Source organism: Salvia splendens, chromosome 22 (assembly GCF_004379255.2).
Source record: "Salvia splendens isolate huo1 chromosome 22, SspV2, whole genome shotgun sequence".
Classification (NCBI taxonomy): Eukaryota; Viridiplantae; Streptophyta; class Magnoliopsida; order Lamiales; family Lamiaceae; genus Salvia; species Salvia splendens.
The window spans coordinates 3043865-3068342 of NC_056053.1; the positions used below are offsets into that span (position 1 = coordinate 3043865).

The 24478-nt window shown below is 34.9% G+C and overlaps 3 protein-coding genes across 5 annotated transcripts; 1 reads left to right on the forward strand and 2 right to left on the reverse strand.

The window, feature by feature from the left end:
* Positions 1-1649: 1649 nt before the first annotated feature.
* LOC121787024 (formamidase-like) lies at positions 1650-7765 on the reverse strand. 2 transcript variants are annotated; one of them, XM_042185621.1, is made up of 7 exons: positions 7485-7765; positions 6028-6186; positions 5419-5656; positions 5158-5348; positions 4733-4968; positions 2166-2517; positions 1650-1946 (listed from the first exon to the last, which is right to left on the reverse strand). In XM_042185621.1, exons 1-7 carry the CDS (start codon positions 7704-7706, stop codon positions 1824-1826), a joined length of 1521 nt encoding a protein of 506 aa, XP_042041555.1. In that variant the 5' UTR covers positions 7707-7765; the 3' UTR covers positions 1650-1823. The 2 variants fall into 2 exon arrangements, with proteins under 2 accessions (XP_042041555.1, XP_042041554.1); XM_042185620.1 differs by lacking the exon at positions 6028-6186 and having other exon boundaries at positions 7485-7764.
* Positions 7766-12743: 4978 nt separating this feature from the next.
* On the forward strand, positions 12744-13772 carry LOC121788059 (LOB domain-containing protein 38-like). Its single transcript, XM_042186918.1, has 2 exons — positions 12744-13035; positions 13117-13772. Exons 1-2 carry the CDS (start codon positions 12852-12854, stop codon positions 13539-13541), a joined length of 609 nt encoding a protein of 202 aa, XP_042042852.1. The 5' UTR covers positions 12744-12851; the 3' UTR covers positions 13542-13772.
* Positions 13773-19829: 6057 nt separating this feature from the next.
* LOC121788113 lies at positions 19830-23721 on the reverse strand. 2 transcript variants are annotated; one of them, XM_042186989.1, is made up of 9 exons: positions 23378-23721; positions 23127-23271; positions 22762-22921; positions 22412-22661; positions 22148-22236; positions 21436-21618; positions 21257-21342; positions 21032-21116; positions 19830-20359 (listed from the first exon to the last, which is right to left on the reverse strand). In XM_042186989.1, the coding sequence occupies exons 1-9, from the start codon at positions 23565-23567 to the stop codon at positions 20228-20230; spliced, it is 1320 nt and encodes a 439-aa protein (XP_042042923.1). In that variant the 5' UTR covers positions 23568-23721; the 3' UTR covers positions 19830-20227. The 2 variants fall into 2 exon arrangements, with proteins under 2 accessions (XP_042042923.1, XP_042042922.1); XM_042186988.1 differs by having other exon boundaries at positions 22412-22670.
* Positions 23722-24478: the final 757 nt, after the last annotated feature.

The window sequence follows — 24478 nt, forward strand, 5'->3', positions numbered from 1 at the left end:
AGTTAGAATTCTATTACTCCCAAATTGCTTTTTTTAGTAGTGTTTTGCTTGATTAGTTGATGTTAGTAAACAATTCTCATTCATGATAAGCTTCACAAAACAACTTTTCGAGATGAGATTCTAAAGCGGTATATCAAAATTTAAGATTCTAAAATCTAGAAGTTAATGAATGATAGGATGATTCTAAAATCTAGAAGTTAATGAATGATAGGATGATTCTGATTCTTATTATGTTTTGTTTATATATCTTACATAGAGTTAGTTGATGACTAATTTCTCCAGAATGATTCTGATTATGATTTTTTTGCCTATGTTTATAGCACTATTAATAATAGTACTTAGCTTGAATGGTAAACTTTAAACATTTATATATAAAGTCGAGAAAATATATCTCTACATTTTTATGTTTAGAACAGTCAAATTAATAAAATGAAGATCATCTCCTATTTCACTTGTAATGGGCAAATAGTGTCTACATTCCTGTTCTTTTATCCAAACTGCCTTTATTCTTTCAACATCACATGCCTTGCCCCCTCATTCCTCTACTCCCAATGTAACCAGAAATATATTCCCAATAGTATATTACTCTATAGAAAAAAATAGTGATATTTAGCACGACCATATCGTCGCCCTATCCAACATACTAATAATTACATAAATTACGTAGAAATGAATGTTTGATTTATTAATTTATTTATTTACTTGAAGTGATACAAAATGTACAAATCAAAACTTAAATTTTACTAATAAATTTACAGAATTAATAACGTCAATAACAATTTCTAGATATTACAAGTAAAATAATGTAAATTATTTAATGGTCGTGTGGATTTACAAGACCCTACATGATCTTTACTGTATTTTGTATCCATATAGTATCTACACAATTCTTCAGACCGCTAGTGTCTGTTCGAATTTAATGTCATCAGCATTTTATATTCACAACTTAGACTTTGACCTAACCCTTTATATATGCATGCATATACTACTATTATTTCATGAAAATCTACTATCCTTTTCGTGTGCACAACAACATCATTATTCCAATTCATTTGTTTTCATCCATAAAATATGATTCTCGCAACTTGAGCCACCTTTCGCAATTGGACCGCCATGTCTCCATATGTATTTTAATTAGTTTATGTATGTCCACTTTATGTATTCCAATTCATTTGTTTTCATCCATAAAATGCATGTGTATTGTGTATGTGCAGTGTGAGTGATGTGTGTACCATATGTATAATTTTAATTATTTTGAATTCCAAATATCTATTCTTGGATATAAATTTCAAATTGTAAATTCGAGTGAATTTGGAATTGTGATTCAAGTCTAAATCTAAATATTTTTCAATATCAAATATTAAATTTGGAATTAAAGAGTAAATTCAAATTTACTACCATCAATTCTATGGTACCAAATGAGGACAAAAAATTTTGCTTAGCAATTATAAACTCAAAAATCAAAATTTCTAACTCAAATCTAATCGAACTTGGTAGTTTTTATTGTTGGAGTTTTGTTATCAGTTTCGATTTTGGTCATGCATAGTTTTATTGTGCGAGTTATACCCCACAATAGGGAAGAACGACGGTTGGTAGCAAGTAAAAAAAGGTTAAGAATGCATCAACATCTTCACATACGAACAAAAGAATTAGAGTAGGAAAGAAATGAAGATGTGAAAAATACTAACACACACTTACAAGTAAGCCTCACGAAACACATGAATTGTCCATTGCTGGTTAAGAATTATACTTGATTAAGATTAACAATATATGATCCATCTTAAAAATGCTTAACACGACCAATTTCATGTTGAATGAGAGTCTTACGTTGTGGCACTCGGATTTTTGGTGATGGGAAGGTTTCCATCGTAGCTGCACTGCGGGAGACCTTGATTTCTCACTAGCCTAGGCCACGTCGGCACACCCGTAGTTTTCGGGCGAATATCCTGCAAAGAAATACTCCATATTACTTTCACCGTGCACGAAAAGTATACAACATTAGATGTGCACACTAGCAAGAAAATAGTTGGTAGATGTTTGGTATGCATGTTTTTAGTTAATAAAGCAAATTGTCATAAAAAAAATATAAATAGTCAAATTCTGGTCAATCTCGCAACTACTTTAAAAATAGACAATTATTTTTAAGGACGGAGAGTATGTGGCACCTGATCAAAAATAGCAATCGGAATTGCAAGTGTGGCGACGGCATTAGGAGCATCCACAATCCCCGAGATCCTTCCTTCGCAAGGGCAGCACGACAATAGAAGATATACCTGCTCTTTAGAGTATCCGAATCTGGAGAGATAATCGATGGCGTTGAGCACAGCGCGCTTGTAAGCAACAGAGGCATCAAGGTAGTGCTGCCTCCCGCTCTCGTCCACACTTATCCCCTCAAACACCAGCCATTCCGAGAATCTCGGCTCCACGGGACCTATCTCGAATATCGGATTCACGTGCAATGCAGTTGGCCCCATTGGAGTTAAGTACTTTTTCATCCCATCCCTTATGATTTCACACCTAGCTAACACCATGGAACAGTTAATGTGAGAAATGGAGGATTGATTTGGATTGAGAAATCTCCATTGGAGCAAAAGAGAAAACTACAGAAAGATGAGAGGAAACCGTCTGTGGAGATGGAGAGAAAAAAAGGAGAAATTTGATTAATGGGCTACATTTTTACTAAGTGATAAATGCAAAATACAATAAAAGCCATTTATATAGGCTAATAAAAGTGAGAAAAACCTATCTAATTTTTCAATTTTAACAGCCTCCCTCAAGATGGAAGCATATCAAATGCACCATCTTGACAAAAATATCAATACAAAAGGAAAATAGCATCTCAATCTTATTCTAACTCCATCTTAAAGAAAAAAAAGCAATCTTGAGCAATTGCAAACCATCACATTGCAGCTGGAATTATGGTGAAACCTGATGCCTCAAAGCATTCACTAGCATCGAGTACATCCAAGATCACCACACAAACCATTCTAACAACTTCTAGTCCCCCAATACTACAGTCTAGCTTAAGCAATCGTCTCCTGCTGCTTGCTGCACAGAGAACAGCAAGTTTACTTGGCCAGGCTCTCTGAGATGAGCGCACCAAACATCAGACATTCGACAAAAGGAAGTCTGTAGATGAGATATGATACACCGGCAAGGTATACTAAAATGCCAGTGACCATGGAAGCAACAAAAGTTCCAAAGATTGCAAATGTGACTATGGCAGAATCCTGACTGATAAAGCAGAAGTAAATACAACTCCAACCCCTGCTGACATTGATCCAACAAAAGTCTCAAGAAATCTGACCACCACCATGAATATGTTTTGATCTGATGACATATGACTCCTCACCAATGGCATTGTTCTATACTTAGAAATGGCCATTGCATCATTTAGCACAGATTCTCCAAAGACCAAAGCATAGAGATTCACATCTGTACCAAGCTCCAGTCACTCAAGGCATACGAAGCTGCCACTAGTGCTGCTTCCACTGACCTTGCTCCTACACATCCCATTAGGCTTGGTTTGGCCCTTAACTTCTCTGTTTTCTACTATGAGATCTTGAATTCCCCACCTTGCAAAACAAGCCTTTGATGAAGCTAAAAGTCTCAATGAAGAATCAATTGGCTCCAAAGATGCCACAACTCAGCAACTCTCAGCCTCAAACCATGTTTCTCCAAACAAAAACTCCAATTCTATCTTCATCGCAACATCTATTGATTACGAACAGCGCCACATCAAAGCATAGGATAGAAAGTCTTTCTCCTCGGCAAAAACAACAACAAATTCGACTGTGATGCAAACTTCTCAATGAAGATCAAAAACACATTCCAAACATCCACGAACCAGGCTTGAAACAGATCCAACCGAACAATCGGTGAACAACAAACAAACATCCAACCGAACAATCCAACAAACAAAACCAACCGAACAATCGGTGAACAACAAAACAAACATCCGACATACAATCGGAAAATTAGAGACAAATCTGAAAACATATTCAGATTCAACAACAAATTTGAGAAAACATATTCTCAAAAAGAAAAACACTTGACCGAATACAATCGGAGAGATACAAACTTGGATCATACAAATCCAATGAACAAAAGATTGAGAAAAACGGAGCATACAACTTCATACATCAACATACTACACCAAACATGAACTCTGAAGCAGATAGAACCGATTACAATCGGAATTGAAAAAAATCAAAACTCAATTGAGATCAAAAGATAGAGAAATGACCGATCTGGAGTACATCGGCGGTGAGGAGACGGAATCCAGTGAGGAGTAATAGACGAAATCTCCAGAGACTTGCGGAAGAACTATGACAGATTATCACCGATCCAAAAACCTGAATTCTAAGAACAAACCCTAACCATGAAGATTCAAAAGAGAAAAATAGGATAGAGGTAATCAGAGGCGATAGATGCGCAGCGAATTGCGCTCTGATACCATGTGAGAAATGGAGGATTGATTTGGATTGAGAAATCTCCATTGGAGCAAAAGAGAAAACTACAGAAAGATGAGAGGAAACCGTCTGTGGAGATGGAGAGAAAAAAAGGAGAAATTTGATTAATGGGCTACATTTTTACTAAGTGATAAATGCAAAATACAATAAAAGCCATTTATATAGGCTAATAAAAGTGAGAAAAACCTATCTAATTTTTCAATTTTAACAGTTAAAACAGTTTGTTTTTTGTTTGAATGAAAAGATGAAAAGAAGCTTACTTGAGTTCAAGAAAGCCACTCATCTCAATGGCGCCACAGAATGCGACTTCTCCATCTCCTTGTGAGAAATGCATGTCCCCGGTGCTTAGATTCGCACCCTCCACGAATACAGGGAGGTACACCTTCGAACCTCTGCTCAGATTTTTTATGTCGCAGTTTCCTCCGTTTTCTCTCCCCGGGATCGTCCTTGCTGCCTCTCTTGCTATTCTTTCCCACTCCGGACTCCCTTCCTCTATCTACATATATGATTGCAAATTTATCGTAATAAAATGTGAAGTCAAAATTTAAAATTCTGTGCATATTGGTAGATTACAAGCGAAGAAAAAAATAAATTTCTGAATTTCTTTCCATATAAATATGTCCGTTCTCAAATTTGTTAAATTAACTAGTGTATATAATTTGGTAGATGGCATTGTGTAGTGTACCTTGCCAAGAACGCATCCGGTTGTGGATGGAAGGTTTGCAAGGGGGCGCGAATGCAAGACCTCACACAGTTTGAAGGAGTGGAGGCCAGTTTCTTCGAGTTTTCTTTCCCTCTCGTTCCATATATTCAGCAATTCCATCGAAGGTGCAGTTCCGACTATACCGGGGTGTGTCAAACCCGGAAATCGTACACCTGAATAGTCCATATTTGTTAGTGTATGCAAGTTTCATGAGGTGCAAGTAATGAGATATGCATATTTTACCTGGAATATGAGGAGAGTAGGCATATATTCCTTCAAAATACCATATAGCTTTGGTTGCACAAGGGAAGTGGTCTGTGAGAAATCCTCCACCATTCTCCCTGTCGAAAATCGCTGTGAAACCCCATTCGTCTCCTGGCAGAGGCCCCAAGTTGCATATCTCAACGGCGAGGAGGTCACCGGGCTTGGCTGGATCCCCGTCCGCATCCACCACTCTAATTGGTCCACTTAGATAATGAACCTGAGATATGTATGTTACTTGTGTTGTAATCAAAGTTAGTACTTGTGAGAATCCTAGTTTAGATGAAGAATGGAATTAGATTAGTGTATTGGTGCCTCTATGTTAAAATATAAAAGGTCTTCACCACTTAAAATATGTACCGATCTTAAACGACACAATTAATAGAGACGAATCAGTATTATTTTTGTAGAGTGAGAAAGAGGGGTTAGAGGTAATAGGTAGTTAAAGGATGTTGGGGTCAGATCTAACTTGTCGAAACTGGTATCCGCACCCGATTTTGGAGTACTCCCGTACCCTACCCCCGACCCGATATTAGTTGATAGTCTAATGTTAATTTGCATGTACATACACAAAATGGAAGTTGTACTTACAGTTGATAGGTCTAATGTTTTAACATCAATTGCAGAGTTATCATCTGAGATTGCCCCTGCTGTCCAATCCACCATCTCTACCCTAAAAACCACCCCGGTTTCGACCTCTGCGACCGGAGGTATCTCCGGGTGCCACCGGTTGTGAAGCGGCAGCTTCTGCTGGCATGGCTTTTTCTTTAAGTCTATTGGGACTATTAGTTTTGGAGTTGGAGGGGCCATGACTCATTTAGGGGTTGCTTGCTTCATTAAGTGTTTATTCACCTTATCCTATCATTCATGCTTTTGAGGAGAATTTTCAACATGGAAAAAAATCTTGAAGCAAAAGAAGATTACATGTATATGAATAGATAGATACTATTTGATTACTAGTTGAATATGAGTAGCTGACAAATGACGAGGCAACTTTTTCTATGGTGCCTATAGTTGTCTTCTCCTATTGTCAAATGATGTTGGCAACTTTTGTCATGATGTATTTATCACTATGCATATGATGGGATGTTCTTGTAATTGTAATTTTCCTAATATTATTATTATTATCAATCTTGTGATGGTAAATTAATGGTAATTATAAAAAGTAATTTAAACGTATGAGTGGCATATCTTGGGAGTTGATTAGAATGTGATAGGATTTAGACTTTTAAGCAGTAGTCGTTTTTACGTTAGTTGATGTCTATGTCAATGTGCTTTGGATTTTTCTTCCTTCTTTTCTTCTTATACTAATATATAAGTAGGTTTATCTACAAAATACATCAATACGCTGAAAAGTTGAGGTATATTTTTCGAATTTATAAAAGTTATGTATATTTTTTTTATAATACTATGAAGGTTCAAAATGTAATTAACTCTATCCTAGGGTACATAATTATTTTTAGCACTTTAAATTTATTAGTTAATAATTGAGGATCTTTTATGATCAATTATATGATACTAATAAATTTCATGTTTCATGGAGTACATATTATTTTGGTTTTGAAATAACATATTTGATAATGAACACGAGTACAACATATATTTAATAATATAAATGATATATAGTTGCACATTGAATCGGTTCCTAAATTTAAAGTTTGTGGAATCTCTTTCTATTCTTAATTAAAAAATCGGAAAGAAGAATCTATAGTAGAATATTACTAATATATACTTCCTCCGTCCCTGATTAATTATCACTATTTTCTATTTCGATCCGTCCTTCAATAATTATCACACTTCATTTTTTACCATAAATGATAAGTAGGTCTCACATTTCACTAACTCACTTCACTCCCATTTTATTATAAAACCAATATAAAAAAGTGGATCTCACATTCCACTAACTTTTTCAACTAACTTTTCTTTACATTTCTTGAAACTCGTGTCGGTCAAAGAGTGATAATTAATCGGAGACGGAGGGAGTAGTAAAGTCCGCCAACAAATAAATAAATAATTTCAAATTAATTGCAGAAATATGAGAAACTCACAATAGAAGGATCTTGAAACTTGACGTCTTCAGCGGTAAACTCTTTAGTGATGCCGCCGCCGCTGAAATCCACCATCTCCACCCTGAAAAGTTCTCCGGCGCGGACCTCCGCCACCGGAGGTATCTCCGGGTGCCACCGGTTGTGCAAGGGCAGTTTTTGCTCCCTTGGCTTCTTCTTCACATCTATAGGCACAACCAATCTAGCACCATGATTAATACTCATTTTTACTATACTAAATTTCTACCTAAAATCGAATGTTTTGTTTTGGAGAAATAGTAGTCATGCTTAAATCATTGGAATCTTGATTTATTCTTATCACTAGGAAACTTTTGACAATGACTGCCACCATGGAATTTTTTATTTTCTTGAAATGGACCACTAATTCCTTGATTGCACGTCCTTTGGATACATCCCATAAAATTGATACTACAATATACAGAGAAGATTAGCAATAAACCTTGATTACGTGCATAAATCCTTAATTAAACTTATATACTTTTGGCTTAGCTTATAGGCTGTATTTTTTTTCTCGAACAATAGTTATTATAATTGGCTTGATAAACTTTAATTTATCATTGGCTATATAGTAGACACACTAGCCGATTTGGGGTTAGATTGGGCTAGATAATCGAGGCCCAGTGGAATTTCAGGCTGGGCACTACAGTTTATGGCCCGATGAATTTTTGAACCGGAGCGGCTCGGCCTAGTTTGAGGAAAAGCCGGATTGAGCTCGGTTCGATGCAGCTCAGTTAGTTAAACATTTCATCAGGGATTCTACTAAATTCATATATTCATAATGTCATGAGATAATTGCCATTTGAATAACTATTTTGTATCCCAATTTTGAGTTACTATTGGAAAATGTAGCAAGTACCAATCTTTAAACCATTTGCATATTTAAACTCTCCAACATTTTTGCGCAACCCAATATTCGAGATATTGATTTCAAAAATCAAAATTATCCGAGATGAAGATTTTGATGTATGATAATATTCATTGTCTATTGGTGACTCGTTTAGCAAATTCATTGCTAAACAAGTAACTAAACGTCATGAAACAAACTATTTCAAATAATAACAAATAAATCACTTAAGTTAGCTCTCATCAATGTGATAGACATATAAATAGTACAAGACGTTGATGGGTCCAGCCCCATTAATTATGAAGTACTCCATTGACTATAATGGATAAATTTTATCAATAGTGACTAAGCATGGCTTTGCAAAAGCATTCCCAAATCTTTGCATTTGATTTGTAGGTGGAAAATGGGGGATTTTTGCGTCCTAGAATGTTTCATCCGTGACCATCAACTTTTTAATAAAATATTCATTTCTCATTCATCCACATACACAACCCCCAACTCAATATAATTCTCACTTCCATAAGTGACCCTAACCCAACTTTTTTTTTACATACTTATAAATATTTTTAATGAATATAAAATTATATAAATTATTATATTTAAATGTATAATAAATGGTAATTATTAAATATTCATATAATTAAAGTACAATATAATTTTACATTAAAATAAATAAATAAATTATACGGTGATATCAAAATAACAAATCAACTAATATAGATTAAAAGTTCAAAAATAAAAGGAAACTAATTCAATAAATAAAACTAAAAAATAGAATAAAATTAAGAGTTGCAAAGTAAATAAAAAAAAATAGTACTACTATTTTCAATAGCAGCCAGTAATATTTCGCCACATGTCTAACCCCTCATTTTTCTTGGGGGCGACTGACAAACCCTGTCCATAGAGGGTCACAAACAAAATGTTAATTTTGATTTAATTTTTTAAAAAATGTTATTTTTCTCACGAGTGACCCTCTCATGAGGGTTACCGGCTCCGTTTCCTTCATTTGAAAAGTCACCAGAAAAAAATTAAAACCAATTTAAGAGCAGAGCTTCTTCAAAGAAATATTGCTATTTGAGTATAGAGTAAGCGAGTGCAAAATTAGCATTATAAGTTGATATTTGATTCCATGTGAAATAATTCCATCCACATTATAAGTTGATATTTGATTCATTGTTTTTGGTGTATCTTAATATTACTCGTTCTTTGATTTTTAAATTTCTCTTTAAAACCCTATAAATATGATTTATATTTCAGAACTATATAAATTTACTATACATTCTGGAATTATAATAATTTAGGGTTGCTAACATATGATTAAGAAAAGTACGTCTATGCGTATAATGTGTAAACCAACGACCAATATATACAAGAATCGAGAATTCGGTTGGTGAATAATACACTCTGATTTTTCTAATACTAGTACTCCTAATATTTTTAAATGCAAAAAAAATTTATAACTTGATATCAGATTATAAGTCTTTTGCATTATATATTTATTAACTGACAATTACTAGCAACTGACATGTTGGTCGTACTTAAGAATACATTATAGAGTTCACTAATATTGGATCCTACTTTTTCCCAATACTTATTTTAAATATGAATAAAAATGAGTAGAAAAAAAAGCAATAAAATGTATTTCTCGTTTTTATATACTACTCCAATTTTATAATGAAATGTGAATAAAATAAGTTAATGAAATATTGATGAACCACTGAAATGATATGAAAATTTCCAAATAATAGTATAATTAAAGGTATCTACAGTAATTTGAGTATAGGATAATAAATTTGAAAATACCAACAAAATTATACTTTCCTCTGTCCCAAATTACTCAACTAGTATTCCATTTTGGATTGTCCCAAGTTACTTGAGTCATTTTTTTGACTAAAAATAAAAAATATAATCACACTTACTTTATTCTTTCTTTTACTTTATTTTATCCTATCTCTCTTACTTTATTTTCTCTTCTACTTTATTTTACTTTGTTTAACTTACTAAACACAACTTTCTTAAATCTCGTGCCGAAAAGAAACGTCTCAAGTAACGTAAAACGAAGGGAGTATACTAGTAATAAATAAATTATGTAAGCATTTATTATAAAATTCTCTCTGACCCATTAGTGTTGATTCAAATCAAGAAGTTTTCTGTAATAGAGGGAAAATCTCAAAGTAATTTACAATGTATATCGATTAATACATCTATGATTGCTATTGCTACATATTCATTGTTTGGAATTAAATTTTAAGTATATGCACAAATAGCTTACAAACTTATAAGCTAATTCCAAAGAGTGATGCTAAATGGCCATAATGTGGCCGGCCATAAAAAGTTAATTTAGTCCATTTACATGTATAAAAAAATTAGAATTACCGATATAAACTTATATGTGTGTGAATGGACTTGTGAGTTGATACTTATCTTTGAATTTCATTACGTAAAACACATTAATATCACGAATTACTGTATACGTTGAGCAACAATCAAGAAATGACAGTAGTAATAAGTTGAGCAAAAACTACGAAAGAACAACACTAACATGTTGAGCAACATATAATGAAGATGATATAAAAGTAAAATCAAATAGTATTAAACCAAAAATTTGAAAAAAAATCAAATTTTTTTGTTATTTACTTAATTTATGGCTGGCCATAATGTGGCCACATAGCATTATTCAATTCCAAAAGCCAAAGAAATTGTGTGGTTTGTGGAATCAATTTATGTGCCCCACACAATATACTCATAGATTTTTCTCTTTCTTTTGTTTTTAACTTTTTTTTCTGTCGGAATCGATTTGTGGCGTAGACCCAACCATAGAAAAGGTAGGACATTCGTATTTCGTACTCGGCCCCTCGTTTTAATGGTACAACTTGTAGCAAGACGTCTCTACACACGCATCCAAATGATAATTTTATACATACTCACTTTCTCCATAAAATAATATTCAGGTTATCATTTTAAAACGTTGCACTAACACTCAATTATAAACTAATACTACCAATGTTCATAAAAAAAATCATATTTTTTATGTGATTCATCATTTATATACCAAAATCAATTTCTATCTATTTATAATAACATTTTTTCTAAAAAGGTGATTCTTATTTTCCACTTACTATTTTTTTTTCTTATTGTTTGGTTATCAATTTTGTGTTAAAACTCATGTCATCTATTATTAGACTATTTTTCATAAATGGATATTGTATAGTACCCCATCTGTCACATAAAAACAAGCTAATTGGAGATAATACGTGTGTTATAATATGTACTCCCTCCGTCCTTGAAAATTTGTCACATTTTATTGCCTGCACTCGTTTTAGAAAAACGATAATAAATAGTTAAAGTAGAAAGAGTAAAGTAAGATAGGGAATAACGTAGATGAGAGTCTTCTCTACATTATTCTCTTTCTTACCTACATTATTCTCTTTCTTACTTTATACTCTCTCCACTTTAACTATTTATTAGTATCATTTTTCTAAAACTAGTGCAGAAAATGAAATATGACAAATTTTTAAGAACGGATGGAGTAATTGGTAAAGTAAAAGAAAATGAGAAAAAAAAATAGTTGAAATAATGTAATAGATGGCAGAGGTCCATAACTAATAAAATTAAAGAGATTGAGAATTTTTTTTCATAAATGGATATGAAGTACTTCTGTGGGACGAGCGAAAAAAGCAAATTCAGATTATTTCTACGGGACGAAAGGAGTATGAAAATAGGACTCATACAGGTTCCATTACTTTTTTGTCATCAACTTTTCTTCATATTTTAAAACATGTACCAAGTTGTGGAGTTTAAATTGTAGAAGTAGAAAGTACTCCTTCCGTCCCAATTTAGGAGTGCAATTTAGTTAGGCACGAGTTTTAAGAAATTATTGGAGTGTGTGATAATTAAAGTGAGATAGTGGTTGTTGGAGTGTGGAATAATTGATGTTGTGGAAATTGAAATCCTTTTGACTTTTTGTATGTAAAAATATGTTTCTTTTATTTTATTTTTATGAAAATAATGACATTTGAGTGTACATTTTATCAGAGCTTAAATTTTATGTTCAAATATGATAGATTCTAAATGAGATTGTTAATCTGGGATGGATAAAAATGACAAAATAGGATTATTAAACTGGAATGAAGGGAGTATTTTTTTTATTTGAAAATAAAAGTGTGAGTGGTAGGTTATGTAGAGCAAATGAATGGAGAATCCAACGGTTGAGGATAGCCATCCGCGGAAACTTGGAGCCGCTATTGCCCAATACTTTGGGAATCTAACCTAACCACGCACCCACTCCCACTCTCCTTCCTTCAACTCAACTCAACTCAACTCTAGTTAACTACTCCAAAACTTCAACCCCACTCTTCCCATTTTTCCTCTTTATATATATCCCTCTTCCTCACCCCAATTCAATTCCATTACATTCTCTTTCCCCCTCCCTTCCTATATTTCTCCAATTAATTTCCCCTCCGCAACAAAGGTGTTTGTTTGTTGATCCATCCATCTAAGATAGCATGAGTTGCAATGGCTGCCGCGTGCTTCGAAAAGGCTGCAGCGAGACCTGTATTCTAAGACCTTGCCTGCAGTGGATCGATAGCACCGAAGCGCAAGGCCACGCCACCGTCTTCGTCGCCAAATTCTTCGGCCGCGCCGGCCTCATGTCCTTCATATCCGCGGTCCCCCACTCCCAGAGACCTGGTAATTAATTAATTATTGACGCCACTTTTATATTTTTGTTCGTTTATCAATTAAAAAAATTTAATGTTTTTTTTTGCGCAGCTCTATTTCAGTCGTTGCTGTTCGAAGCGGCCGGAAGGACGGTGAATCCGGTGAACGGAGCGGTGGGGCTGCTGGGGACGGGCAATTGGCACGTGTGCCAGGCGGCGGTGGAGACCGTACTCCGCGGCGGCGCGTTGAAGCCCCTCCCGGAGCTCCTCGGCGGCGCGTCGGCGCCCGACGACGCCTCGGACTGCACCGACCACAGCCCGCAGAAACGACGCCGTTTGCCCGAGGAAACAGCGGCGCCGAAGGTCGCGCAGCTGGCCGATCTCGATCTCAGTCTGACGCCGGGTTTCCGAGGCGGCGATTTGCCAGAGAAGCCGCGGCGGCTGGGAAGCCCGTCGATGAATTCGGAAGAATCCGTGACGACGACTTGCGGAGATCGGCGAGCGAATGAAGTGAAGTTGTTGAATTTGTTTAGTTAAATTAGGTTTTTCGATTTCTGTTTTTTTTGGTCCTCGTAGAGAGGTTTATTTGCCGGAGCTTTTTCCGGCTGATTTTGAAGTCGTCGGCGCAGGATTTCCCACTTTTTTTGGTTGATTATGTGTAGAAGGAAAAAGTAGGGGAAAATGAATGTATTTCCAACGATAGCTTTTGCTTCCTTATCTGTATCTTCTTCTATTTTCTGCATCCAATGACTGTTGGAATTTGAATAATTGAGTTGCTTTTAGCTTAGCTTTTTCAACTTTCTTGTTTTCTTATGCATCATACTTCTATTCAATTGATTGAGAATTGTTGAATTAAATTATAAAGAAATTAGTAAATTTTAGTACAAGATTTAATTAAACAACCTTCAAGGTGGGAGGAGGACTATTGCTTTAATTTATAATTAAAAGTTAGTAGAAAATAATGTAGGCCTCACAATATTGATATTTTTATAGGACATGTACTAACCACGTCACGATCCATGTTACTAGCATACATACTCCATTTTCCACGGTAACTTTGATCAAATGAATTATTCGATGAAAAAACCCTAGAAAGCTGACAAAAGATGCTGCTACTTTTCTCCACAAAACTGTAAATTAGTCTCGCATATATGCCCACTAATGACTAAGCATGTCGTGTCCATCGTTAACTTTAAGGAATGAAGCTATTTAAAAAATAAATCAAATGTGCCCTCTACTTTGACCTAATAAAGAGTAAAGACACCTCAAATCCCTGTAAGAATTGCGTGGCAAAGAGGCAAGTTTGCTTATAAAAACCATGGTTTCGTACTTATCCAGACTTGAGGAATATCATTGGGCAGAGATAGTTCCAGGAAAATTGTGTACCTTTATAATATTTTATTTAAAATTTTGTGTAAACAAGTTGGGGTTTGGAGGGGCACAGTTGGAGTTGGAGTTGGGGTGTGAGTTTTGATTGGCTTTAATTAGGGTTGAATCTTGGGGACCTTTCGGCGGGCAGAACAGCTTCTTAAATTTGGTCGGGGTGAAGCAATTTGCATGAGAGAGAATCAATGAGGTTGGCTTTTGGAGTGTGTCAAGAGGTGTACCTAAGCATATTACATCATGTGGACCTATTTTACTTTGAAATTTATGTCCTTATATTGAATTACCACCATTTAAATTACTTGGTGATGTGTTCGGTTAATTATAATTAAAGAAAAAGAAAAATTAAGGAAGAGAGAGAATATTTCTATAATTAGTTGTCGAGTTTTTTGAATTAATATAATCGATTTTAATTTTCAAATAAAGTTGTGCCAGACTTTTGAGCAATATTATGTTTGAGTCTGTTGGGCTGGTGGCTTAATTTTCCGATTGATAACCATATGAATGTAGCAGATAGTTGTACTTGACATGGGAGATAAGTGTGGTGTTTGAGAAAGAGTGAAATGTATAATTGTGAAAATGAATATGAGTGTGTAGTTCGAGAATGAGGGAGATGTATGAATAAGAAAGTGAGTAGTCATGACCATTACCGAGTTGAGTTACTTCATAATGTGTTAATTTGCAAGCTCAAAAGTCGAATCAACGGTGAAGTATGCAATAGTTCACTTTTATGAATAACATGTTTTAGTCTTAGAATTTTCTGTGTTCAAGTCGAAGGAGATGTTTCGCCTACACTATTTGAAATTAATTGGAGTTTTGGGAAAAACTGTCACAATCTATATAGATAATTAAACATATATAAATCTAACAATATTTTTCAGAAACACAAAACTATATTATACAATCATGTGCAGTAAAACTAAATTCCATTATATAATAAAACAATATCGAAAATAACATCTACTACTAGTATTAAAACCCCACAAGCCTGATCATCATTCCAAACAGAGAGGAAAACAAATAAAAAATGTTGAAATAGAGAGTGCAGTTAACCTTGATTTAAATAATACTAATGTGACATATGTTGTGAGGAACAAAAATATTTGGTTGGACATTTCTTCCTATATTCGAGGACTTATGTGGGGCCCATAGTTAGGTAAAGTGGTGCTTATTATATTAAAATGATCCACATATTCCAAAACAGGGGCTGTGATGGGTGGGGTTGGGGGCACCGCGCCACGTCAGCGGACCCCATTCATTTAGCCATTTAGGTGTGGGCTTGCGTTTCTTGCCTTTCATTTTGTTCACTATAATTATTAATTAAATTGTGCTCGTTTTGTTACTTGAGTTGATGCATCATATTAAAAGGGTCCTTTTTTTTATAAAATTTCTGTGTGGTTATCGTACGATTAATTAGTTACTCTTCTTTCTTTGTTCATTTTCTGCTAATCTAGATTTCATTTTAATTATTTTAAGTTTCTTTGTTCATATATAAATATTTCATTTCATTTTTAAATCTAGAAGATACCCTCTATCTCCTGCCATTCACAAGCTTATTTAATTTTCTTGGACGGATGGTATATTCTACTCCCTCTGTCCCATTAGAAATGAAACGTTTTCCTTTTTGGTCTATCCCATTAAAAATGAAACGTTTCTAAAAATGGAAACAATAATCTTTCTACTTTTTCTTCTGTCTTACTTTACTCTCTCTTCATTAACTTACAAAATAACACTACATAAAATCATGTGCTGAAAAGCAAATGTTGCATATTTAATGGGACGAATGGAGTATATATCTAGATTTACTATGATAGGAGTACAAAACAAGCCCACCTTAATATTCTCTAAATTCATTTTTAGTGAACTCCACAAATTTTTAGAGAAAATTGCAATACAAAATGCGAAATTGGGTCATATTTTTTTTCAGTTCTACTACTTGCAAAAATAGCTAATTACTACGTTCATATATCATAATTTTGGCATTTTCTTAATTGTTCCACCCATTTAGATTTTGGGAGAAATTATGTACGATGTGAAAGCCAAAGTACTTTAATCGAATCTTATATTCTTCTATTTATCTAATTTTCAGTCCACATTGATATTTTTATTTTTCTTTACCTTTCTAATAGGACTTCTTTAATTTTCGTGGGTTTGGAGGCTGAACATGTCGTGGCTTAGTGGACTATTACAGATTCATCGGCCGGCAATGAGGCCGACCGACCCCACATGGATCTGTCATTAGTTTATCCTCTTAAACTTGGTAGTGAATGCTAGAGATTGACATCGAACTAGGTTTAACTCTATATGTGTTTTTACATTCCAATTTATTTGTCAAACTACACTCAATGAAACAACAGGCGTTGCTGCTTCATAAAGCTAATGAAGTCTCACATCTAGGTGACATTATTATTTGAAAAAGTAAATGTTTTCGTCAATTTTACACTGGCGGAGCCAACATAGAACAAGGGGTACAACTGTACCCCAAATCATTCTGTATGTAATGTAGTATTGAGATACATAATACAAAAAGCATCAGTGGTCCAGCGGTTGGCGAGTTGCTTTTCCTAAGTGGAGACTCGAGTTTGATTCCTCTTCATCTCTTTTGTGTTCCCTATTTCTGTATTCACTTATTTACTTAGATTATTATTCTGTTTCTATTTTGTATACTAATTCGGTTAACTTGTACTCCATCCGTCCACAAAAAATAGAGCATATTTTCCATTTTTGGTTGTCCACAAAAAATAGAGCATATTTAAAAAGGAAAGTTTTCAACAACTTATCTCTTACTTTTTCCCTTCTTTCTTACTACCACACATTCCACTAACAATACTTCTCTCTTACTTTTTTTCCTTCTCTCTTACTTTACCAATTCCACATTAAAACCTGTGTCATTTCCAATGTGTCCTATTTTTCATGGACGGAGGGAGTACTATTACTACATAGTAAGGTTTTTTTTTATGTTCTTTCTTTATTTTGTGGTAGTTTATATATAATTTATTTTATCTTTATATTTTAATGTATTATTTTTGATATGTTATGTTTATTATTCATATAATTTGTACCCCCAATTTAAAATGTCTGGATTTGCCATGATTTTATACTCTCTATACACGAGCTTATAGTCGTTTTCTAAACTCAATTTTAAATCTAGTTGTCCGAACTTGTATTACTAAAGTAAAAGGAAAAAAATAATGCAACCAATAGTCTTATTTATCGACTAGTTTTGGTAATGTCGTCCACCATTTTCTCACTATCTTACTTTTCTTCTCTATTTTACTTCTAATAATATTTCAGTTATTATATTATTCTTCATACTTTATTAATTTTGACAAATAAAATTTGTGGCCGTTCACTGCCAAAATTATTGCCAGGTGTATTTTTTTACCTCCATTCTATCTTATTCATAAACACAATCAATAAAATACATTATCCAGTTGTAGCCATTAAGAGTTTCGAACAAGAATATTTTTCCATATTTAATGCATATCACTAGATGGGGTCAAGGTTTTATTCATTAATTAACCTTGTTTCCAAGCAATTAATTAGTACTATATTGGGCACTGCCTCATATATTGGGTTTGATTTTTCCACTTGGCGTGAGTGTGACTTCTTTGTTCACTATATCTTCTTGAAATTATATATACTAAAAAATAGTAATGCTTTAAAGAGTTGGGTTTTATCATGCAAGTTGGCACTACCAGTTTGGGTGAAAGTGGATGGTATGACGTTAACCCTCTTCTCAATTTTAATGGATTTAACCAAACAATGCTTTCGTAAAAAGTGTGCTTCACTTTTCTTGCCCACGAATGGGCACATACACGTGTAGAGACATCTGGCCTTTCATGGGGATTTAAGGTCATTTTATATTATTCCAGTAATTACCTTAGCCAAGAAATAACCTAATTAGGGGTGAGCAAAAAAAACCGAAAAATCGAATATTTGAATCGAGCTAAACCGAAATTTCAAAATTCGGTTCGGTTTTTTCAGTTTTTCGGTTCAATTCGGTTTTGAAAATTCAAAAATTTTAGTTTTTCTGTTGGGTTCGGAGGAGAAAAAAAACGAAAAACCTAATTTATTTTAATATAATATTATACTTCATATTTTATTTAATTGTAACTAAATATAAAATCCTAAAAACTAAACCTACTTTCACTCACGTTTGAGCCTCCTTCTCTATTCTCTAAACCTAATCTCTCCACCTCCACTCCAAGCAGCCACCAGCTGTACTGTCCACCCTCCAGCATCCAGCCATCCACGCCGGTCGCCGTCTCCGTCGCCTCCGGAAGACCCACGACACCTCCAGCCCGTCGCCCCTCCACCCCTTCAGCTCTAGATTCATGACATCGTCTCCAGCCTTACACCCATCCACGACACGCCTCGAAAAAAGATAAACGCTATCTGATATAATTTTTTGTATGTATTTATGTTTCTGTATTTGATGAAATTGAATGTTCATTGTAATGAAAAATTGTATGATTGTTGTTTGATAGGAAATTAGGAATTGTATGTTTACTGTAATGTAAAATGCTATTATTTCATTATTCAGTTACACAAAAATGTTGTGTAAAATTGTATGATTGCAGTTTGGTTTTCGGTTTTTCATCATTTCAGTTTTTCGGCTTTAGTTCGGTTTTTTTAGTCCAGTTTTCGGTTTTTCGGATTTCGGTTTTCGATTTCGGTTCGGTTTTGATTTTAGCCTAAATTCGGTTTTTCGGTTTCGGTTCGGTTTGGGCAAAAAAATGAACCGAAACCCAAATGCACACCCTTAATAACCTTTACTTCCACTTTGGCCATTTTCGTGGTTCGAAAATGTCGGTTACGGTTCTGGTTCAAACCGGGAACATGGTTCTGGCTTGAGAACTGTAACCATTGATTAAGTCCGGTTACGGTTAACCCGACATCCCTGTAGTAGAATAGGTGTATATAGGATAAAGATAATATGATTTCGAGCTGCAAATTTAAATAAAATCTGAACGATTGTTGGTCCTTATCGTAAGCAAAATTTGATTTCTTTTCCCTCCAAGAATTTTAAATTTAACAGCTAATTTCAGCATTGAAAATTTACTGCATTCTGACAAGTTCATAATTTTAATTACCAATTTTAAAGTTCAGAGAAACCATGTTTCACCCTAAATTTGTGGTTTTAGCCACCAAATGCTTGTTTTCTATTGTGTGCACGAGCCTTTTTTTATTAAATTTTTCTTTTTTGTGCTGGACCTTTTCTAATAAAGAAATACTTACAAAAATTAAAAGAAACAAGTTTGTTGACCTTTACATCAAAAAATTTATGCGAAGCCCAAATTCATTTGAAAATAATTTTTGCGTTGTAAATCATTTTTTGTGAAGTCCGTTACATTTTGAGAGTGGGTTTTCCCGCTTTTAACAAGAAAATATTTTGTGTGAATTTCTTTTACTATTTCAGGAGAGAACAAAAAACATTACTAAAACACACAAAATTTGATCTTTTTGTTAAACTACCGATAACTGTCTGCTCACATATTTTGCACAAATGATTACAGGTGGTAATGTTCAGGATAGCCCCGGCTCAGCAAGTCGCAATCCGGAGCATCAACGCAATGGGCTACCATGTACGCAACTGATGACTGCAGCTAACACTACCTCTTCTTGAAACTACCAAACCCGTAAGCCATTAAAGATCGTTTGCAGCGTTCATCCCCCTCTTCCGTCACTCTACATTGGCTGGCAAAAATTACATGATGCTTCATGCCACATCGCACCACCCATCTCTCGCCAATCAGATATTTGATCGTACAAGAAGATGCAAACCTTCAACTTCAGAAGATTGATGGTCGAATGAACTTTTTAGGAATGGGTTGGGATCACAAGTTGCGTCTACTCGGCTGGAGTTGTTTTCCCCATTTTTTTAACGAATACATGCAGCCAGCTGCTGAAAACAGCCCAAGAGCAGCAATAGAGGTAATAGTTGAATTTGCAATATAGTGATGACCTCTCTGCAACGTCAACACGGTAGCAACAAATCCATGTCAAGGAAAAAGTGGATCAACAAAAGGAAGTACAAAAAGGGAAGCTATGCGATTTAGTTCAGACTGCAAAAAAGGCAAACGAAAACCCCAAAATTTCACACTATAAAGTATCTACACTGTGAAAACTAAAAGTTACATTCAGTGTATATACTCTGTGCGGTCAGCGCAATTGGTTCTCACGTTCTCATTTGAAGAAGGTTCTTTTTTGAACCTTCCCTATTATATATAGACTTCCAAACAAGCTGTGAAGCCCTCAAGGCCCAAAATCCTATATATTTTCACTCATGCTTCATGAAGGAAGTACTGTAGATCCGCAATCAACCAATTCGAGTTAGGATGGTTTTTACAAAGTACATAAAAGCTATATCTCAGCCTGTTATTTTCTACATGTATAATATTCCCTCCTAAGTTCTAAGGAAGAAAAAGAATTACATACAATACGACAGGCTATGTCATCAACTTTTATCAATTTCCAGTCATCTTTAGCATTTTTTCGGAAACAATTTTGTTAATGCAATTTTGTACCCAAAGAGACAGGTTATAGTGAAGAAAGTAACCTTTCCATAGTAAAAACATCATAAACCCATTGATTCTACTATAATTATCTTTACGAATTTGAGATGGGGTAGTAGAATATACCAGGACCAGAAGAAACAAGATTGCTGCATTTGCAGGCATGAGAGATAAGCTCATCATTCCCCCACGAATTTCATTTGGCAGATACCTGCACGGGGTAATTAGAAGGATAAGATTGCAAACAACACTTGTGTTCATCATTTGAGATCAAACATCAGGCGATAAAATTATTCATCACTGAAGGTCAACACAGGGTTCATAAATAAGAAGAAAGTAATGATAGCTTACGTTGTTCTCAGTCTGGCAAGAAATGGCAAAACCATGCCCAGACAAGTTTGAAATAAGCAGAATAATGTTACAAGAAGTCCTATTTCCTGAAATAAAGCAAACCTTAAACCACAATACTACAACGAGAAGATTAAACACATTAATACTTAGCTGTAAGAATGAATATGAAATTGTCTCACCTGATAATCATAGGCCACAATAGACAAAGCAAAGCCCATTATGGAGAATGCATACATTAGGTATTCCTCTGTCCGAAGCACTAATGGCACGTGGAAGAACCATGGGAATCCAGTGCTACCAAGCATCTTTGAACCAAGCAAACAAGGATAAATCAATCCCAAAGACACCTCCCTTCCATCAGCCTGTAGCATAATACTGGTCAAACAAATTTTTAAGATCTTTTTACATAGTTAATAGGAGTAAGAAAGTTTTCAAGCAAACACACCATAGTTAGGTTGAACCAAAAATACAACTTCTTAGTTGTTGAAAAGAAATTCTAGCAAGTGTCAACTCTTTATGCATGTGCGAGCATTATAAGGCACACACACACACACACACACATACTAATATACATAGAAGAACATATGGATAAATCATGACAAGTAGAAACGTATGGATGATCCAGAAAATCCAGTAACTATGCGTTGCAGATAACTTTTTTAACATAAAAGTCGAATGTCCTTGCAAGTTTCACGAATTTTTCCAGACACTGAGCACTATTAGTCTATTAGTACCATCTAACTTTCTAGGACTCCAAATCCATTAAAATTATAAAAGGAATCATAAATGTGCACCAAATTAGCAAACCCAAAAATTGCACCTTGCATAAGTGTGATATCGCACGCAGAAATAAAAGGAACAGGGGACAAAGTGATGCCTTCATAATCATACCACTATAGATGGGGCCCAAAGAATCCAAAACGCCGCAACAGAAAAATGTATGCAAGATTGTGCCCATGACAAGAGCCATATCCTTTTAGCTGCAATATGAGAATACATTGTTACTCACTAGAAGATTTTCAAAGTAGATGACCAGAAGAGAAACAGAACCCTTAAGTTTTTGAGCCAAATGCCAATAATAAAAGTTCTTATAATTCCTTAAGGTTGAAAACCAAAACATATACCATAAAAGAGAGAACATGAATTGTGATATACCACTAATTACATGTCTGTAAAACGAAACACGATAATCCTTCAAAGGCGATGTTTGAGGAGCTTCTTGCCAGCCTCGAGTGACAAGACCAACAGCAAGAACAGCCAAAACTGCAGCTCCAATCCACAAAGATTTAATATTTCTGATCACATTATCATCAATAAGATAATTTGCAAGCGCCTGGCTTCCGATGAAAGATGCAGACTCCAAGAAAGTCATCATCCAAAACATGTCATTCAGTACCTCTTGCCTCTGCCCAAGCTGCAAAACATAAGTATTATCTCCATCATCGCAAAATTTAAAAAGAATTAACATAAATAAATGATAGCCTTAAGAAAAACCCTAGACCAACCTTGTCCTGCTCAACAACCATCCATGCCTCGAACCCGAAGGAAAATATCGATGATGCCAGTGAAAGAAAGATGCAAAAAGTAGAAGTCCCAAAGACTAGCTTCCATAAACTCACCAAAAGGTGTAGCAAGAAAAACAACAAGCACAGCTTCTTGTGGCCTCTGCGCAGACAAGATTTTTATAGAAGGTGATTAATTACTCAAAGCAATCGCAAAATTGTCAGTGTTCAGAATAGCCAAACTTATAAGGTAGTTTCCAGATGTACAACTACAAAAAAGACTAATTTAGATTTCATTTCCTGCAAATTGAGCAACACATTTCTATTGAGTGGTATATTTATTGAGTTGTATTATGCACCATACTCACAATAAATCAGATAGCACTCCGATGAAACTCCCGATAAACAGAGAGACCGCAAATCCAACGGAAATAACATTCAGCAATTGATCTTTACTGAATCCATAATACGCCAACTCGTATTCTCCAAACACAGCCCATAAACCCTCCATCACTTTTGACACACAAATAAATTTTGTCAGCCAAAGGGGGAAACAAGTAGTAGAAGTTAATTTAGCAAAAAATAAACCTACATTACAAAAACACAAAATTACAATGACCTGAGGAAATAGCGAAGAGGAGGAGAAATTTGCGCTGGAAGCGGAGAAGAGAAGCGGAAGACGCGTGATCGAGCACATTTGCACTAGATTTGGCGGGCAAACAGAAGATTGGAACCACAGAGAAGATGAATAAGAGTATATAAATTGATTTGTTTGGTTCCCATATATCAGATTCAATCACAACCCCCATTTTTTAACACAGGTGGTCGCATGAATGTTGATTGGTGAGCTCACAATAAACGGTAAATCCAGTCGAAAATCGTGGTGAAATCAGAACAGAGTATTCGCCGGGAAACACTTCGTGGCCGGATTGAACTAAATTCAGCGTACCAAAGCAAATTGAATGCGAATACAGAGCAAATTAATTTACGAGTAAATTTATTACTACTAAATTTATTGAAATATTTAGAATTTATATATTTAAAATAAATAAAAAATATGTTATAGAAATAAGTCGGGGACCAAAACGTGCCTATATTTCTTCAATCATTTCATATTAGAGTTGACCGTGTTGCTTTTTATCGTGTATTGATTCCAGCGATATATATTAAGTTCAAAAATTTATGGATGCACCTTGATCTGGGGGTTGCTTGCGGGTGAGGAGTTGGTCATGGCTACGTCCATCCAACTATAGTTGGCTCCTTTATCCTCAATAATCATATTGTGCAATGTGACATACGCATATATGTTATCAGCTAAAACATCCTTGAACCACATATGCCTCAGACCTTTTTACGATTGCAAACCATGTTTGGAGTACGATAAAATGTCCTTTCAATCTGAATCATGCTTTTGCGCGAAGCGAACTCTTTTCAATCTGTTGGACACGATAAGGTCTCAACATAAGTCGACCTACTAGGATACATGGCGTCCATAGGGTAATATCCATTGTCGCACCAACACAAATTGAGCTTAAAGTTTACAACGGGCACATATATTACTTCAGTAGTCGATTTGATTGGCTTCCATCCAACAAATAAGTCGAGGGTTCGAATTATCATAGAAATAGTTGAAAAACCATTATTGATGCTATTTAAAAAAAAACTAATCCATGCCACAGGGCACAGGCTACATGGGTAGGGGAGAGGTTTCACTCAAATG

Coding starts and splice junctions, on each gene's coding strand:
- LOC121787024 (XM_042185621.1), bottom strand. CDS start 7,706: ATGAGTATTAATCATGGTGCTAGATTGGTTGTGCCTATAGATGTGAAG. Junction 2,518..4,732: donor AGTGGCTTTCTTGAACTCAA/GTAAGCTTCTTT, acceptor GGTGTTAGCTAG/GTGTGAAATCATAAGGGATG. Junction 1,947..2,165: donor CGATTGCTATTTTTGATCAG/GTGCCACATACT, acceptor ATTTCTTTGCAG/GATATTCGCCCGAAAACTAC.
- LOC121788059 (XM_042186918.1), top strand. CDS start 12,852: ATGAGTTGCAATGGCTGCCGCGTGCTTCGAAAAGGCTGCAGCGAGACC. Junction 13,036..13,116: donor CCCCCACTCCCAGAGACCTG/GTAATTAATTAA, acceptor TTTTTTGCGCAG/CTCTATTTCAGTCGTTGCTG.
- LOC121788113 (XM_042186988.1), bottom strand. CDS start 23,567: ATGGGGGTTGTGATTGAATCTGATATATGGGAACCAAACAAATCAATT. Junction 21,117..21,256: donor CTTGCCAGACTGAGAACAAC/GTAAGCTATCAT, acceptor TACCCCGTGCAG/GTATCTGCCAAATGAAATTC. Junction 20,360..21,031: donor TCTTGTTTCTTCTGGTCCTG/GTATATTCTACT, acceptor TTGACGTTGCAG/AGAGGTCATCACTATATTGC.